Genomic DNA, 17968 nt, shown 5'->3' on the forward strand with positions numbered 1-17968 from the left:
TTGATATGGTAAGTCTCGCCTTTTCAATGAGTGAATAATGAATATTCGAGATAATTGTTTTCTGCTTCGTATAAATACACCATGTGGATATAATGTGTAGGTCGAATGAGTTCTCTCCCATTTATTATATTTTCACGACCAAATCTATTAAATTCAGTATCTAAAGAATAAATATTGTTTATTTAAACGCTGGATTATATTTTCGTTACTCACTAATAAGTAAAAAGTGTAAGAACAATACATATTTTGCATTTCGTAGAAAATTGTAATGTACGACTGGCTTCCAACGTGGTTGGGACTGAATTCAACTTTGCAGAAAATCTTCGAAATTCCACGCTACGATTTGACCGATCCAAAGAGTGAGTACATAATCACATGTTTTTTCTTTAAATAGTTACCTCAGATGCACGACCACACTACACTGCAAATTCAGTTCTCCAAGGCTAAGCATTTTAGGTATGATACAATCATTGTCTGACCACATAGGTGGCGGTCAGATAGAGAGATCTCCATTTTGATATTGTGATTCATACCATATCACTTGAATACTTCAGTTACTACTTCTACTCGTTCCGAGTTGCACGCTCTCATGACGAGAAACATGGTAAACAAGCTTCAAGAATTTGGGTAAAAATACTCAACATTAGAGCAAGTTAGTGGAGTTTCTCTTCTCAGAGAAGTATACTACATCTATAATTTAAATTTTTCTTGCTCTTTTATTCGAAAACAAGTCTTTGTATCTACTGAAGAATTACAAGGTTTTTTGAAAACACGCAAGTGCCACTATGCACTTATCTGCACGAGTTACTAGTGCGCCCTCTTCGCCTTAGAGCAGTTGGAGTATGTTTCATAGATTATATTGTTGTGCAGGTATTTTATTTATGCTATAGATAACTCGAGGTTCAATCGGTTATTTTAGTTTTAGTCGAGGCTGCATGCATATCGCTGTATAATTTCCACTTTAGTTGAATACATACAGGTACGTTTTCTATAGCGTCCAGTTCGCCATTGTTTACAGTGACTTTTCAGCGACTTCGCCTGTAGAAACAGTCTTTTGATCATTTTTTACAGGCAAGTTTACACCAGATATTTTAAATAATAGAGTCCACTTTAAAACGGGCACTTTGGTATCAGTACCTTTATATGTTCTCACGTGGGCCCCTTCTTTGCAGTAGTCTAGTAATGGCCACGTACAACCAAAACAGAAACGAAAAGCCCGGAAGCGCACCCTGAGAGAGACGAGGATGCCATTAACATTCATGCCGAGGTGACTTTTGTCATTGCTTTCCTGTTGGATGCGAATCATAATTCAGAAGGCTCACAAGCCAAGAGATGATACAGAGTATCCCTTTTGCCGACAGTTACAGCCCAGTTCCATGGGTTGGATGGCCAGTAAACTATATGTGAGCCAGATGGAAATCAAATTAAGCCAACGCAGATACTGCCTCGGACGATTGAAATACTGTTTAGTGGATCAAATATCCCATAATATGTTCCACAATACAGAACTGGACAACGTCATGGAAGATAAAATGGCACTGTTCCGCAATGATCGGACTATGCCATGCATATCAGTTGGTAACAGTTAAACACCACCGTCGATCCTACCCTTAAATACAAAAGAGGAAATGTCTTTGTCCAGTATGGATACCTGATTCCAGAACATGAGAACTCTCATGGACGAGAATACTCAGTATAGTGTCATAAGATAATCAGCGCACGCAGTGCCCTTGTACAAAATGATGATCAGAGAAGGCTCTGTCTTATGGCATCGATATAAGAAGACTTTCCTTGTTACCATTTGAGGTTTGTTCTCCTCCTCCATCTCCATCAACAGTCTGGTTCAGAGTTCTAGCATCGGTAGATCTGCTCATCAAGAAAGACAAACTACTACCACAGCATTTTCGAGGTACTAACCTATTGGGATGTTTGCACAGACAATTGCAGGACCCTACAGGAAATGGACTTATCTTTTTGGTATCAGGAGCAACTTCATGTTAAGGCGTTCTCATTCAGAGAACTTCACTGGTTCACCTTTAATATAATACCTGCTTCCTACTCGTATTAGTCTCAGCAGGCAGAATGAAGGAACTACATGCATTGTCTGTTGACCCAAACTACTTATATGTCCGACAGGGTTGGTCAATGTGACCCATAACATTCCCAGCTTTCAGTGCCAAGAAAATAAATCCCAGGCTCATGGGCAATTAACTTATTGTGACGAAATCTCTTTCGAGCCTAAACCTTTCAACTCAAGGTCACCTACATGACCTGGTGAGACCTTTGCAGTGGTACCTGATAAAGAACCCTCCCAGCGTACCCCCAGTCGTAACCTACTAAAACAGCGTGCATTCGCTCAAGTAGTAACTTCAGTTTTCAAGGGATTTTGAGCCAATATACATGGCGAAGGAAAATCACTTTGTCTAACTACTACCTATCAGGGGAAATAACTTTAAGCTTTCTTGTCTAAAACGTTAGCCTGGTAGGGCTAATTTTGCAAGGTAGTTGCAGTACTCCTAAGGTATTGTGATATGGTAAGAATTATTGAAGAAACTTATTTTACTCTCCAAAAACTCGTTTCTCATTGGTATGGTATATACTGACCTGTTATTCCCCTGCGTGTCGAATATTATATGTTCCTGTCGAATTCAATATTTCAGAAATTTGAGATTCTTCAGCTACGGACAACATTAGAGCTTGTTGTAGGAGGCTTCGTCCTTCATATATTCAGAACCGTCAAAGAAGAATGGTCAAGAACGTCTCTAGGACATCATTTACTTTTATCCTCAAGAGATTACATGATTCTGATATTTTTGTTTATATTTTGCATTTTTTGTTACTTTCTAGAGATAGTCATTTGTTCCCAAGTAAGTTTTGAATGATGCGAATAGATAGGTACACATTTTTTTGTCTAAGATACATCGGAGGGTATTCATGAATTTCCTTACCTTGCGAAATTTGTAATACTCTTATTGTTTACTTTTTCTACGTGTCTCTTGATTAAAAAAAAAATAAACAAAGAAAATTTGCAGTAGAGATAACAGTGACATTTGTGTCGAGCGGAAAGTGAAAGTAGTTGATACATGAAATTTGTCATAGGCGTCATACTAGGGATTAAAAAGTTTGACAATCCATCATCCCAATTACCAATCAGTTTGAATACATGTCACGCAATGTTTTTCCTTGCTTAAATACACATCTCCCCAAGTATTATTCAGTTGGAAGCGACGTCGTCCCAGGTAATAATCACTTTGAATAGGTGATTAATACGATTGCAATGATCTACTGTTTCCAAATAAAGTAGATTACAACACGATATTTTCATTAATTTTAGACCCTGGCCTGACCCATTTGTTAGAGTTACTGTATCAGTTGAAGATCGTCGGCAATTATTATAACTTTTGAACCTCTCTTTGAGTCTAGGTAGACGTATTTACAACAACAGCGCATGACACGTGATGACAAGTTGCTTTTGTTATATTATGAGTTTGCAATATATTTTGCTTGTGAGTTAACAGTGTTGAATCAATTATTGTTATATTTGTTATTGTACATTCAAAATATTTAGTATCATTCACAAACAATGAATGATATCGAAGTTTTCAGATATTTAATAATGACAAGATATGGTCGATTTAGCCGAAATACAAATCGCTTATCGACACTATGGTTGCAAAGAGAAAATTAGTCTGCAAATTGCTTTCATCAACCACTGCAAATGAAATAAGCCTTGTCATGCAACTAATTGTTGATGCTTATTGTTTCTTCGTTTCAAAACAAGACTAATTCGCTGTATATGTTTACTCCTTTTAGATTCCTATAATCCAAATGTACATCCTGGTATTGCCGCAGAGTTTCAGAGTGCCGCTATGAGATTTGGACACACCCTGGTCACACCGGGCACCTGGATCAGGTACATTATAATAGTTGGGTCACATGTATATTCAATACACGCATATGTTGCAATTATCTTACATGACATATTGATAAAACTTTGTGTCAAAAATGTTCATTATTATGGGATATTTTGTAAAGAAATATTTTGTATTGTAAACTCTCATGATCATGGATCTAGTAATTTCGTCAGATATGAATGGTTGCAAAGAGACAATTCAGTCTGCAAATTACTTTTATCAACCACTACAAATGAAATAAACCATATTGATATTGATAAACCATATTGATCTTCAGCCGCCATTAGCTCATACGACACCATAAGATCAACTATTTGAACATTCAGCACAGTCGAAAAATACATAGTTATCGTCGTAGTTATCTGACTCATCGGATGCTCAAAACCTTTAAGTACCATTAGATAACCTAACCGTTTGAGTAACGTACTCAGAGTTTAACTGACATAAATGAATCGATCTTACCTAATTTAAAACTAATAGTAGCCTAGCATAATTTGACATTTGAACTTTAAACTGAACTGTTCACAGATTCATGCGTAAGAAATATATCCCTCCCCACTCAGCAATTTTCTGAATAAGTAAGTAATTTTAAATCCGTCAGATGATTAGGGGAAGACAGTCTGTTTCTTGAAGAATTAAGGATGTCAATGTGGGGTTTTACAGCTTGAATTTTAGCTGTATCCACAATGAATTAGCGGAGCCAGTTTATATGGATAGGTACAGCCTCGGCTCATTTCAGGCTGCACCCTTGCACCTATGACCATCATTTGTCATCGTTGGTGCAAGAAAGTTCCTACATGACCCCCAAAGAGCGCATATTAAAGGCACGAGACAATAAAAGTTGAATACTTTTTCTGTAGATATTCGACTGACCTGAGCACACCCAAAACTTATTAAACAGAACGTGCTCATTGTCAAAGAAACAGAAGATAACTAGGTTCATTTGGTTGTTATCAGTGGCTCACTAATTTGATTAGCTTGGTCACCAATCGAGATCATATGATTATTGATGAATTCTTCATGAAAAACATTTCTGTATTTATTATCAAAGGAGTGGACATGAATAACAATATATTCAAATTGTCAAAAATATGTTCTTTTTGTAGTGCATAATAATTAATCGAGCATGAGGAATTTATTTACCAGAATGGAAGACTCACGACAAGAAAGGCTCGCCATGATCAAACAAGTTCTCACGTCGTTGGGTGTATTAAGTTTTGCAATTAATATTCACGTTTCCAGCATTTTATGCTTTGAACCTGTTCTTGTTGACGCAGACGATTGCATAGTGTTACATTTGTCTTGTGAAGTAAAATAACTATGACCTTTACAGAGGATACGGTTGTTTTAGCAAACAAAGAAAAATTTTTAAAGATGTGTATTATAGTCAGAGATCACAACGACTAATTAAAACAAAAACATCTAATGCTCGAAAATGTAATATTTGTTGCAGAAAGATATTAAACCCGTGACACAATTTACTACGATAATGATTAATGTTTCAATATCGTGAATAATCGAGAAATCGGTAAGGGTATTTGAGACACGTTGTTTTTCTTCTTTCTTTCTTTCTTTCTTATTTTTTAATGATGTCACTTTTCGACCTAGTTTGGTGATTGGATCTCACTGATTCCATTTCTGGAATGCATACTGATTGCTGTTATGATGTTGTTTATCTATCCATCCCTAAGTTATTTCTGCTCAACAACTTAAATTTTCCACCATCAGTGTCAGTGTGTCTGAAAAGTTGGTCTGTACAATATAATGTGATTTATGTGTGTTACCTTAACTAGACGTTATGAATGGCCTCCCTTGAGGACTAAAATGAATATGCATAGTTACGCAAGGTCAAAGAGGTCAAGTATCAAACCAATGGAAACGTTGTCTTACATTACAAAGTATAATATTAATATTTACTACACCACATGCAGGTAACGCACCGGCATTGTTTACAGCTCTCTTGTTACTTCAGGTTCTCTGATTCCATCTTTGATGCTGGAAACTTTGTTGCCTGTGTGACGTTAGTCACCGTATTCCTTGTTAAATTTTCTTCACATCGACGAAGTTAAAAGATATGTACCACTCCTGGAATTATCATCTGTGTTTATAGATGCCATATCATGAAGGCTTCGATCTTCGGATGCTTGTTGGACCGTGAAAGAGTAATTTTATACCGCAATGTAGTTTATCCGTGACGAACTCCGAAGTCTGATAGTAACGGTTAGATAATTTCCCATATCTGGCATAGTACATGAAAATTCGCATGAAAGATGGTTTGATTGTATGCCATTTATTCTTCAGCGTTTATTGAGGCTTTTTAAGAAAGGAGTTCATAGGGTCAAATGCTAGAAAAATTGAACATGTGCTGCAGAAAATAAAAAAGGCTAAACAAAGTCTACGCGAAATTGGTATGTGCATGAATTCTTTGAATATAAATGAGATAGGTTTAGAGTTTTTGCAACCACTGTTTTGTTTTTCTCCTATGACTCCACTTCTTGACTTGAAGGACCATTGAGCCCTACATTTTCCATTTCTGGAATGAACACTGTGTGGCGTTTATCGTCCTCAGGTCTTCAAAAATATTCGATAGTTGTCCGCATTATAATATCCCTTTGAAATTTGTGTGGCAGAATAGCAGAAAATGTACTTCTATGTTTTACGGCTTAATAGAAGCGTCATAGCATCATATTGATATAAGCGTTGCTGAAAATGTAGATCTTCTAGGTATCATATAACACATTTTGTTTACATTCACTGATGTGCTGGGCATATGCTTTAAGAGTTGAGGGATTTTCTTTTCAGAGACAAGAAATGTGACTTTAAGAAACTCCAGCTAAATATTCCCGGATCACCCAGTAGCGTCCACGCGCTTCGGACGTGCAACTCTTATTGGAATCCACAGGTACACTGACATCAAACAAGAACATGAGACTAAATGTAGATATTAGTCAAACAGCTAAAATTAACAATGTGATGACCTTTAAGAGCAGCATCTGTTACAATGTCATTCAGTGCCTTACATAAACACTTTAGGTAACGCATACTTAACAGTACACATTACATAAATACTGTAATGGAAACAACTCGTATTCACGAATCACTACATTGACATAATATCTTAACGTGGGTGGTTTTTATTTGATAGATGAGAAAGACGTTATGATGGGTTAATACATTAAAAATAGCGCTCAGCAAGTGGTAGCAATTTCGCACAGTGTGTACATATTTAAACGATGCATTTAAAGAGTTTATAGTCCTCAGAAATTATATTTAACAAATGATAACTGATACGAATTTTATATTCCTTTACTCTTATAGATTATACAAAAATGTCACTCTTGTCTTATTTGTCCGCTGTTAAGCGTTGTTAACGAGTCATATCTCCCATTAACTCCACACCTGTTACGATTGGAGTATTGTAACCACTTGTATCTGTTTGTGAATGTGTATGAGTAAGAAAGAATTTGAGAACCATTTGAAGCGATTCAGTGAAAGCAGTGAGGATCCCGCAAGGAAGAAATTAAATTTTTAGTATTCGTCATCAATTAGTCATAAAGACAGTATTATTAAGGTGTGTTATGCATATAATAAACTTTGGTCACCCGGACCACTTCACTTTTCATTCAAATGCAATGAAAATCAAAATTAAAACGTACAATTTGCCGGACAAATCCACAAATCGGTACTGTGGCAAACTGTATCCTTGGAGAGAAGCCATTAAGTAATCAATGTTACAATACTACAACGACGTGATGATTGTTAGATACCCAGTTACATATATTTGTTTGAAAGGAAAAGGAACTAAAGACTTCAAGTAAATATGTGAAAACGATGCATAATGTTTGACTTATAATATCTTTACGGCTTAGTTAGGACAGGTGGGTCTGAGCCGAGTAAAAACGGATGCGTTTAGTTATGTTACGTCCTTTTTGCCCATATCTTCGTATTTCAAACTTGTTGATTTACACGTGTGCCACTATCAGACAAAAATGCAAACTCATGTACGTAAAATTGAGTCAGTTAAGTCTTTAGCAACAACGCTTTGTCATCATCAAACTATGTTATCTTTGGTAGCGTGATTTTCTGAATCTTCTTCAAATACGCTACCCGATCATAATACTTCAGCAGGACTACCACTACTTCACAAATCAAATCATCTCAGGCTAAAATCTTTGACAGTTAAAGCTAAACGTTTATTGACCATAGAGGTGGCAGGTAGATAGCTTAATCCCTTATGGTACATGGAATGGCACCCGATCCTGTGAATATCATTTGGAACTCAACAGTAGTCCCTGTGTCTTAAGAAGTGTTATAAACATAACAATGATTTACTTCAGGACCATATCCACGTCTGCGACATTCACATATACGGGTGATATTGATTTTAAAAAAAAAAACATTAGGTGAGTTATGTTTTGAGTTGAGACATGAAATCTCTTGTTATACTAGTCTTTGTCCTTGAATTCGTTGTCAGCAAGAAAAACTCCAATATTATACCAACTCAACATCTTATTTAATTTGGGTATAGAGAACAAAACACGTCTGAACCGATTTTTTCTCCCCTCAACAAATTACACTGAAAATCAGATATAAGGTGTCTTCATTAATTATAAAGAACAGTAAAAAGCCCGATAATTTTTTCAACTACTGGGTTAGATAAATGTGACAGTGGATCTCATCGTCCGTTTTCTGCTATTTATGAGACCATTACAAATTACACTGTCCCAACGGATACCAAACACACGAGCAAACAATACCATTTCCATCATATTCATAACAAGCTAAACGTATTAGTGAACTCGCTGTCCGGAAGAAATTAACAAATACAAAGGAAATGGTCACTGGCAGATCTATTTGCGACCAGGTTTAATGGAAAACTCCAAAACTTTGTCTCGCCAGTCCCGGATCCAAACACATGGGCAGTCGATGCCCTTTTCATAGATAGGAACGGCCTAATTGCATATTCTTGCTCTACAACACTTATGTCCAAGATGCTAAAAACAGAAGAGAGAATTAGATTATCGCCTCATCGTGATTGCTCCATTCTAGTGGGAAAAGCTCATAGATGAACCATTTGATAAATCGAGAAATGGAAATCGCAAAGTTAATAGTACTATTTCTCCAATTGAGGCATCAATATCCCAAAAAAGCTAACATCCTACTTTGACTTTTTGAGTGGAAACTGTTAGCTCCTATCTAGTCAAAAAGATATACCTCTACAAACTTATCACGGAAGAGAGGAAATGTGACAAAACAAAGACATCTCCGGTCATCTGTCGAACTTTGATTTCACGCACTCAAATGGGTTGGTTTTATGCCCAAAGTTAAGGCAGAATAAGCAAAACACATGCTTTGTCGATTGACTCTATTTACCTAAAGTCCCGGCGGAATGAGCACTTACTCGTGATTCCCCCTGTTTTCATTGTCAACAACAGGTTCTGGCTCACGGGTAATCAGCGGTGATACCACTTTTAAGCATGAATACTTCAAAGTAAGGTTGTCTAAAGAAGGAAACCAATGCTACAAGGGAGAACCCGTATATTCTTGCCTCTGAAAGAGGGAAAATGTGAGATATAAGATATATCAATCTTCACAAGGCTATCGCTTTGCATACAGATAATTAATTTAAAATTAAATAAACTTGCTACAATTTTGGATGACGAAGTTAGGGCAGCCACAATTAATATAGCATTCGAGCGAAACTGATCTCTAGCTGGCATTATACTTGTCGTGCGATGAAAGTCAGAGAGTCGACTTGCTTCAGCATCTATATCGCAGATCTTTCCTCCCTAGAGGTTCAAAATCAGACTTGGTGGGACCTATTACCGCTTCGCAACAGGCTACCTCACTGTTTTTGGTAGCTTCTTTAGATGCGGCGATAGGACTTCCGCTAGTTTTGCGAGAGGAAACGTTTCCCTTTCCCTACAGCCATGTCTTTGCGTATGGAGTTCTCAGTCTAGAAGATGCTGCACATACCTTAGGGGATCAGAAGGCTTTACTGGGGTAGGGAGATGCAACTCCCTCTACATGTTACATTTGTCTCACAAGGATTATGATCGGATAAAATATTTGAAGAAGATACCATTTTTGGAGCAGAATATGTTTCTTACATAACAACTATCTTATCATGTAAAACGAATTAACCCTCTCAGCCGACCACGCAGTTGCATCCTTCTTAGAAAACTGACACTCTGATCCATTAATAACTGAAGCATTCACGGGATTTGGCTCCAGTTTCCAACACTGGCTCCCTCTACCAGACAACCGAATATGAAAATTGCTAGTATCATCATGAAATGCATACATAAAATGAGATTCGATATCTTAGATAAATACAAAGTAAATGTTCAGTTTCTAAAAAATTATGAACTCTTTCTTTTTTGACAGGAATTTCTGGCTGGCCCAAATGCTAATATTGACGAGTTACTAATGGGCCTGACTTCCACACTGTGTGAGAGAGAAGATCATATTGTAGTCCCGGATCTCAGAAGTAAAACAATATTGTCAACTTTATTATAAAAGACACACACACACACACACACAAAGACACACACGCATATATATATATATATATATATATATATATATATATATATATATATATATATATATATATATATATATATATATATATATATATATATATATATATATATATAAAACACAGAACAGAAAGTTCTATCCATGATTTTTACATCAGAAGGCTTAATAACACAAGGCAGAATTAATATTTAGTACAAAAAATAATGTCATATAGGTAAGAAAATTTTTAATTCGTACTCTACTAAGATTAGAACTGAGGTCTGCGGTTTAACGACACTCATCGACTTTCCTACACACACCATTCTATAATTATCATGACTACACAATTATTCCTGATTCCCACGACAGAAATCAAGGTAGATACAATTAATTATAATTATAGAGAATTACACATGTACACCAAACATACCAGAATGAATCCGGAATTACTGTGTAGTCAAATGAAAATTAATTACTAGATCAACATGCCAGTGAATATCCTACCGATTTTGTCGCATTACGTTTTGGTGAATTGGGCTTACTCGTGATGCTATATAGACTGGTGCAAGCATGCATGGCTATTGGCACAGTTTACCCGCGGACATGGGTTCGAATCTCAGTAGAGTACGAATTAAAAATTCTCTAACCTATGTGATATTGCTATATGTATTAAATATTAGGTCTGTCTAGTTTTATTTAACATTGTCGTATATAATCCAGGAATATCACTTTCTGTTCTGTTTGGTATTTTGTAATAATATATATACTCATTGATTTATGTCGTAGGTATCCGGAATGTGTACTCAGATGAGAAATAATTACTAGGTTAATATGCAAGTGTGTCTGCTGTAAGCGTGTGCATATACCACCGACTTGGTCGCATCACGTGTTGATTGTGTATGGACTGGTGCGTGCAGGTGCATTCATATATAATTATTTTATTTATGTCAGTAATAGAAGAAACTAAATAAGTCAATTTGTATGCATTTGCCGAAAGCAGCGATAAAGCAAACTTTGCTTTCTAAAATTTGAAAGTATCAAGTTTTTTCTTACATATACATATATACATAATTTTTTAACTTGCATAGTTTTGAATTTTTGAAACTTCATTACGAGGTAAGCATAACTTGATTTCAATGCTGTTAATATGTGGTTTATTCACCAGTGGGATACTGGATTGGTGTGAATCGGATATATGTGGGTGGTTCGGTTATTGCACCATAACTAGAGTACTGCTTAACATGGATTGGCTAAAGGTATCACCTCAAATATTTTTTGACTATTTTTTCCGGGAAAGTGTTCGTTCAAGATGACACAGAGAGCTATGGTGAGAACTAAGCATACGGCTTCTAATCCGATTAATAGTAAACCATATTCTTAACGTCCGACTCTGATTAAATTCTAAGTTCCACCAATATAAGCAATGATAATATCTCCTGACAATCGGAAATAAAGATACAAATGGGTATATGATGCTCATTTTGATTCCCTTGTACGCAAAATTAATGCTGCAATGTATGCATGTGCTATTTTATTCACTCACACTTTTTCAAAAGACGAGGTAGTAAGGCAATAGATCTTTCACGCTAAAAGTCTTCAAATGACAAACCCTGACTTTTTGAATGCCTTTCTAGTTTCGTTTAAAAGCATATAATTGATAATTTAAGACATATAAACATATTTCATATTAATAGATTATGTTATTCTTTTGACAAATTGGCTTTTATTGCTCTCATTGTGCATGAGATTCAGATTTGTAACGTAGCTTTACAAAATTTCCGCCATATTACTACGATTTCTGCAGTGTGGCAGTTTATAGTGATGTCTAGCACTGAGAAATCGTGATGCCGCAGACATGTAGCATCATGTATCACCCGGTCATATTATCCTGCCACTAGGCCGACCAATATTTCACTCTTAATGTTAAGCACCTAGGGAGGCGGCTGTTAGTACCCTTTTTGTAAGTCTTAGTTATGACTCGGCCGGTGTTCGAACCCACGACGTCCCGCATCCAAGACGGACGTTCTGACCACTAGACCACCGGCGCGGTCCGTTTTTATTGCTCATTGCCATTATACAAATATCATATCAGTTAAGATAAAGGTGACCGGATGTTTACAACTGCAACATGCATATTCAAATAAACTTTTGCAATCCAATATTATTCATGATGGTCATTTTATTATTCAATATCATCTTTTCTTTCGTATTCAGTAGCTTGTTTACATTCATGCGTTCGTAATATCTGACATGGTCAATTTATAGAATCATAATAAAGTTATCAGTTGCATATTTTCATTTTATCGGGGTCATATTTATCCATTGTAACAGTAGATATGATACCATTCTTTGTTCAGATTTTACGTAAAGACTTTCACATGTTTATTCATATTGTTCATTTTTTAATTATTTAATTCTCCGATAACATGTGTCGTTATTTGTCTTTCATGTTTGAAAATAGCCATGATTTACTAACAGGCTTGGTTTCTGTGCGGAAGTAGATGATCAGGCAAACGTGTGCTCTGAACTCTCGGTGGCATACTTGAAAACCGCTGTCGTTTGTGTTTGCTTGATCAGTAGAGAACGTGCTGCAGTTCCGAGATTTACACTGTACGCGCTTCTGCGCTGCCTCATTTCAAAGTAGGTAGCTCTAGTATGGATGATATTGTGCAGGTGTAACGATTCTGAGCGAGATCTTCCCAGGACTCGGGGAAATATTGAAGTGTTTTAAGGATTACTTTGAGGGAAACTTCAAATCTTTTCTTTTTTCTACCCTTAGATCGCTTTAAGTTCCTTCTTTCAGCTCGCCGTAGAAAATCTACTTTGGTGGTCAATTTTCTGACATCCTGGTTACGTGGCCTGCCCATCGTTATTGTGATTTCATCAGCATATTGTAGATGATTGGAATGTTTGTCCTTGTGACAGCCTCAGTGTCTTGGACCCTATCCAGCTATCTTATCCTCGTCAGAATTATTGGGTATACCATGTGAAAATGATTCAGCTTCTTGGGATGATGTTTATACACCGTCCATCATTGTTAAGTGTCCAACATGGTAGCATAATGACTTTGTATATATCAGTCTTTGTTTGTACACGTATGTCTCTCCCCACCTCATATTTGCACTTAGTCTCCCAAAGGCCACACTTGATTTAGCAATTCTGGCGTTGGCTTCATTATGGATGTAGACTTCACGTGACAGTTTACTGTCAAGATATGTGAGCTTGTTCACTGCCACGAGGTTTTGGTTATTTACTCTGACGGTAGGCTTTCCTGGTGAAGGCTGGTTTATCACCTCTATCTTACTGATAATGATTGTGAGACCAACAAGCCGACAAGAAATGGCTCATACTACAATGCATGTTAGACAGATTTGATAATCAGGGAACAGATGTTAGCAAATGAGGCAGTCACTTCCTTAACTTCGTGTTAGCCTGTTGTTTCCCCAGATTGAACAGCTTGACGTCAGTCTGTTACCTGATGTTGTTCCCAGTGTTATAATCATGTAATGCATCCTTAAGCATGACAGAGAACATATACTGCAAAGGGTTGGGGCCAACACAGCCTTGATTAATGATTGTGAATGGTTCAGATGAGAAACCGTCTTCCATGAGAAGAACGAGCATGCCATCATGGAAATTCCGAAACATCACAATGAATTTCTCTGAGCAACCATACGAATTTTTGTCGCCTATTTACAGCAAGTAGATGTTTCGAGGGATGCAATAGGATTGTCTGTTGCCTTTCCGCTTGTGCAAGTGGACGATTGATGCATCCTTGTACTCATGTGGTACACATTGACTGGAAGAGTTAAGTAAGTTCATTTGTCATGTCCAAGCCTTCGGCCTTGTAGACGTCTGCTGGTATAGCATCTGCTCCAGGTATTTTACCGTTTTATATCAGGTGTTTTTCCTAACGGTATGAGTCGGCGTTGAAACAGGAAATTGTAAAACGTGTTTTATGTTTACTTCCACTTGATGCAGCCAATCAATAGCCTCCTTACAGACATACGACTGCAGATTGAGAAAGTTGCTGAAGTGTTCTGTCAATCTCTGAAGTATATTTTCTTTGTCATTGCGCAGTTTACGGATGTTAGCACTCAGTATTGGAGATGTTACTGATGATTGTGGCCCGTAGATTGTCCTCAAAGCATAATAGGGGTTCTTAATGTCATTACTGTGTGCGTAGAACTGAATGTCATCTGCCCCGTTGTGAGTCTTTTCACTCTTAGAGTTTGCATTGGACAGTCCACTTCATGTTGTTGAAGGCAGCCTTCTTTGATAATAAAGTGTTGTATTCGAAACAGACCTTCTGTGACCAACGCTTCTCATTCAGATGTCTCTTCTCTGCAGCTGCATCGTTCTAATGAAACTAATCTTGATGTTTAATGTGGTGGGGCCAAGGGTTTGGGATGCAGTTGAATACACTGTGTATGCGAAGGATGTTCCTGTAGAGTTTCGGAGTTTATACTGACTGTATCTAGTTGATTACACATTTCATCGACAAATCATTGTTTTACAATTTCCTGTTTCAATTGATGAATAATGCTTTCGGGCAGTTTTGATTCTTGTCTTCATCTGGAAGGACAAATCCGTTTTATGAGTTTGGAGACCATGAGCATTCTGCGTTACTCATGAGCTTTGTTATTTGGACATTCTGTCGATCTCTTCTCTTGACGATGACGGAGTTAATAAGAATCCACTGTTCAGCACATTTCCTCAGTAGAAGGACTCCGTTGTTAGTTCATTTGCCGAAGCCATTTTTGCAATGACAACTGGCCATGTTTGGCGATATGTGCCAGTTCTATCATTGAAGTCACCAAAGATGATGGGTTTGAAACTTCTGCAATGAGAGACGCAAAATGTTAATAAAACTTTAGTAAACCTGAGTCAACTCTAACACTGATATTACAACGCTGATAAGCTTGTCTGCCATTGGTATTTCGGTAACAAGAAACCCCAGACCGTCATAAAATTCGCCCAAACGCATTAATATATATATATATATATATATATATATATATATATATATATATATATATATATATATATATATATATATATATATATATATATATATATAAAGTTTAAATAACCACATTCTGATCGATTGTTACATAAATTACTTCATCTTCGCTGTCGTGCCAAAGGTGTGTGGAAGTGTCCAGGAGAAATGCTAACACAAACTGTCTAGAGCAATGAAATCAAACCCAAACAACAAACAATAAAGCTCGGGTTGGATTAGACTGGCATGATCTCAAGGGAAACAACATAATGTGTTATTGTGAATGTGAGTTTTTTGTTTATTCATTTGTTTTTAAGTCCACGGTATCGCCTGTATATTGGACAGCGGAGTTTTACAACTGGGAGATACATTACAATTTTCCTATAACATTAAGATATTTGATTGGCGTTAAACTTTGCTCCTGTGGTTGAACTGTGGGAACTGTGGGACTTTTCAGATTCAGACATATATATATTTGCAGAGTAGTTATGTATATTCAAATTGCATTGTTTGTTAGTTAGGATTTTTAAAACTTTTATTTATTTCATTACATGCTTTTGTAATGTAAAGTTGTATGTTGGACTGGTCTTGAATTGACTTTTATATTTTATTCTGTAACTAATTAATACATAGCGACATTATTCTGTGTGTATGAGTTTAAGATCTGGATTAAATTCGTAATACCATAAGTGTTTTTGTAACTATATTTTCACTTTATATTACAGGGAAATAAAGATTTTGTTGAATTGTACAAAGCTTGTTGCTTTTCACTCTGTTCTGTCACATATTTTTTAGTATAGATTCGTAATCTGATGTTGTATGGTGGTATGTAACTCAATGAGGGATGCATCCACTTGTGGTATTTAGTGTTGTTCCTCGAAAGGGTGCTTCTGCTCAATCAGTATTTCTCCCTCTTGTATCTCCTTCTCATACGATACCCATTCAGATCACCCAGCATGTTTTCATAAGTCGTCTGCTTGGAACAGCTGCGGTTGATACAAACACAGAATCCTTAAGGAAGGGTTTTGTTTAAATGCACGAGGTGTCACCTTACTGATAGCAGATACTAACGTGAACCATTTGTTGTTTTGAGCATATCTCTTTATATGTTCCTGTCACGAAGCGGAGACTAGATATATAAGAAATTATTAAAACTGCATGAGGACTCCAGTGTACATGTAAGAAGAGGATGAGAGTTATTGGCAAGTACAAAATAACAATTAGCTGATTTCCTGTTTCAACTCATTAATTATAGGTTTTCCAATAATCCTGACCCTGCTTAGGGGTTTCTAGGATGCATGATCCAAAGAATACACACAAAGACACACATACAAACCTATCCCATAAATTTTCATGTCTCCTTTTTAGAACACTTGTTTGGACCCCTGGAGTTTTCCCGGCGTGACCTAATAGCTATCAACATTCAGCGCGCGCGGGATCACGGTTTGCCTGACTACAACTCCATTCGTGAAGCGTATGGGTTACCTAGAAGACAGACCTGGGAGGAAATTAACAATGCCACATATGAGAACGGGACACTCTATATGGAAGGGGTACTAATCGAGTTTTCCCACTGATACACGGATTTCATAATTATATTATTTAAATATAATTTTCATGCGAGCTGAACTTAACTGGTAGAATATTTTTCCACGTTTTTCATATATAATGTATTAAATCGAAAAATAGTGCGCTGATGTGATTTGGAATTATTGTATACATTCCTCAAAATTGTTTAGTGAAAAATTTATGCAACAGTGAAATGAAAACGGAATAATTACTGTTGATGTATCCTCACATACATTTGATTCGGTAGGAAACTAATGTGTACACTCACCAGTTAACATGTACTGTGCTGATGAAATAACGAAATGTTTAGGTCAGAGACATAGTAGCGTAGATAACCGTATAACCATGCTCTGATCAAAATAATGTTAATTGCTTTGTTACAGTCTTGCAAAATAAGTGAAAATCTGAAATTGCTAACAAGCATTTGAAGGATTGCAGTATATAATTAGTCTTAAATATTATTGTATACCATTTCCAGCCAATAAACAACTTACGCCGAGTGTACGGAAATGCCTCCAAACCAGACAACGTAGACCTGTTCCCCGCTGGTCTTTTGGAGACGACGCCGAATGGTGTGGGAGAAACGTTTCGTACCATCATCCTGGATCAATTCCTCCGGATCAGACAAAGTGACAGATTCTGGTTTGAGAACACAAAGAACGGGTAGGCTTTTACTAACCTATTATAGTGATGTTGCTCATACTGAGGAAATGTTAAATGTTGATTAATGTTTCCCATTCCCATTCTTAATGACAAATGACATGTTTTGTTATTGTCTTGATCTTGGTCAAAAGGTTGTATGTATAAGAAGCCAACCCTTCCAAAGATTATCAGGTTTTGGTCAAAAGATAGTGCTGTAGACGCTACTTATTTCTAAGTGAATCCAGCATTGCCACATGTGCTCCATAGTCTGTGCTAACAAACCAAAATTGTAAAGAATTAAATGTTGTTTAATAGACCA

General features: G+C 36.6%; 1 protein-coding gene across 1 annotated transcript in view; it reads left to right on the top strand.

The window, feature by feature from the left end:
* Positions 1–17968, top strand: part of LOC149801886 (dual oxidase 2-like) — a 63342-nt gene that overhangs the window by 20952 nt on the left and 24422 nt on the right. The window contains exons 7-12 of the mRNA XM_089956266.1: positions 260–359; positions 3814–3913; positions 6717–6816; positions 10302–10404; positions 16807–16991; positions 17486–17670. Of these exons, the coding sequence (XP_089812392.1) occupies positions 260–359; positions 3814–3913; positions 6717–6816; positions 10302–10404; positions 16807–16991; positions 17486–17670 (773 nt within the window). The remainder of the gene's footprint in view (positions 1–259; positions 360–3813; positions 3914–6716; positions 6817–10301; positions 10405–16806; positions 16992–17485; positions 17671–17968) is intronic.

The sequence above is a fragment of the Sinohyriopsis cumingii genome, chromosome 4, assembly GCF_028554795.1.
Source record: "Sinohyriopsis cumingii isolate HCF-2022 chromosome 4, ASM2855479v2, whole genome shotgun sequence".
Taxonomy (NCBI): Eukaryota; Metazoa; Mollusca; class Bivalvia; order Unionida; family Unionidae; genus Sinohyriopsis; species Sinohyriopsis cumingii.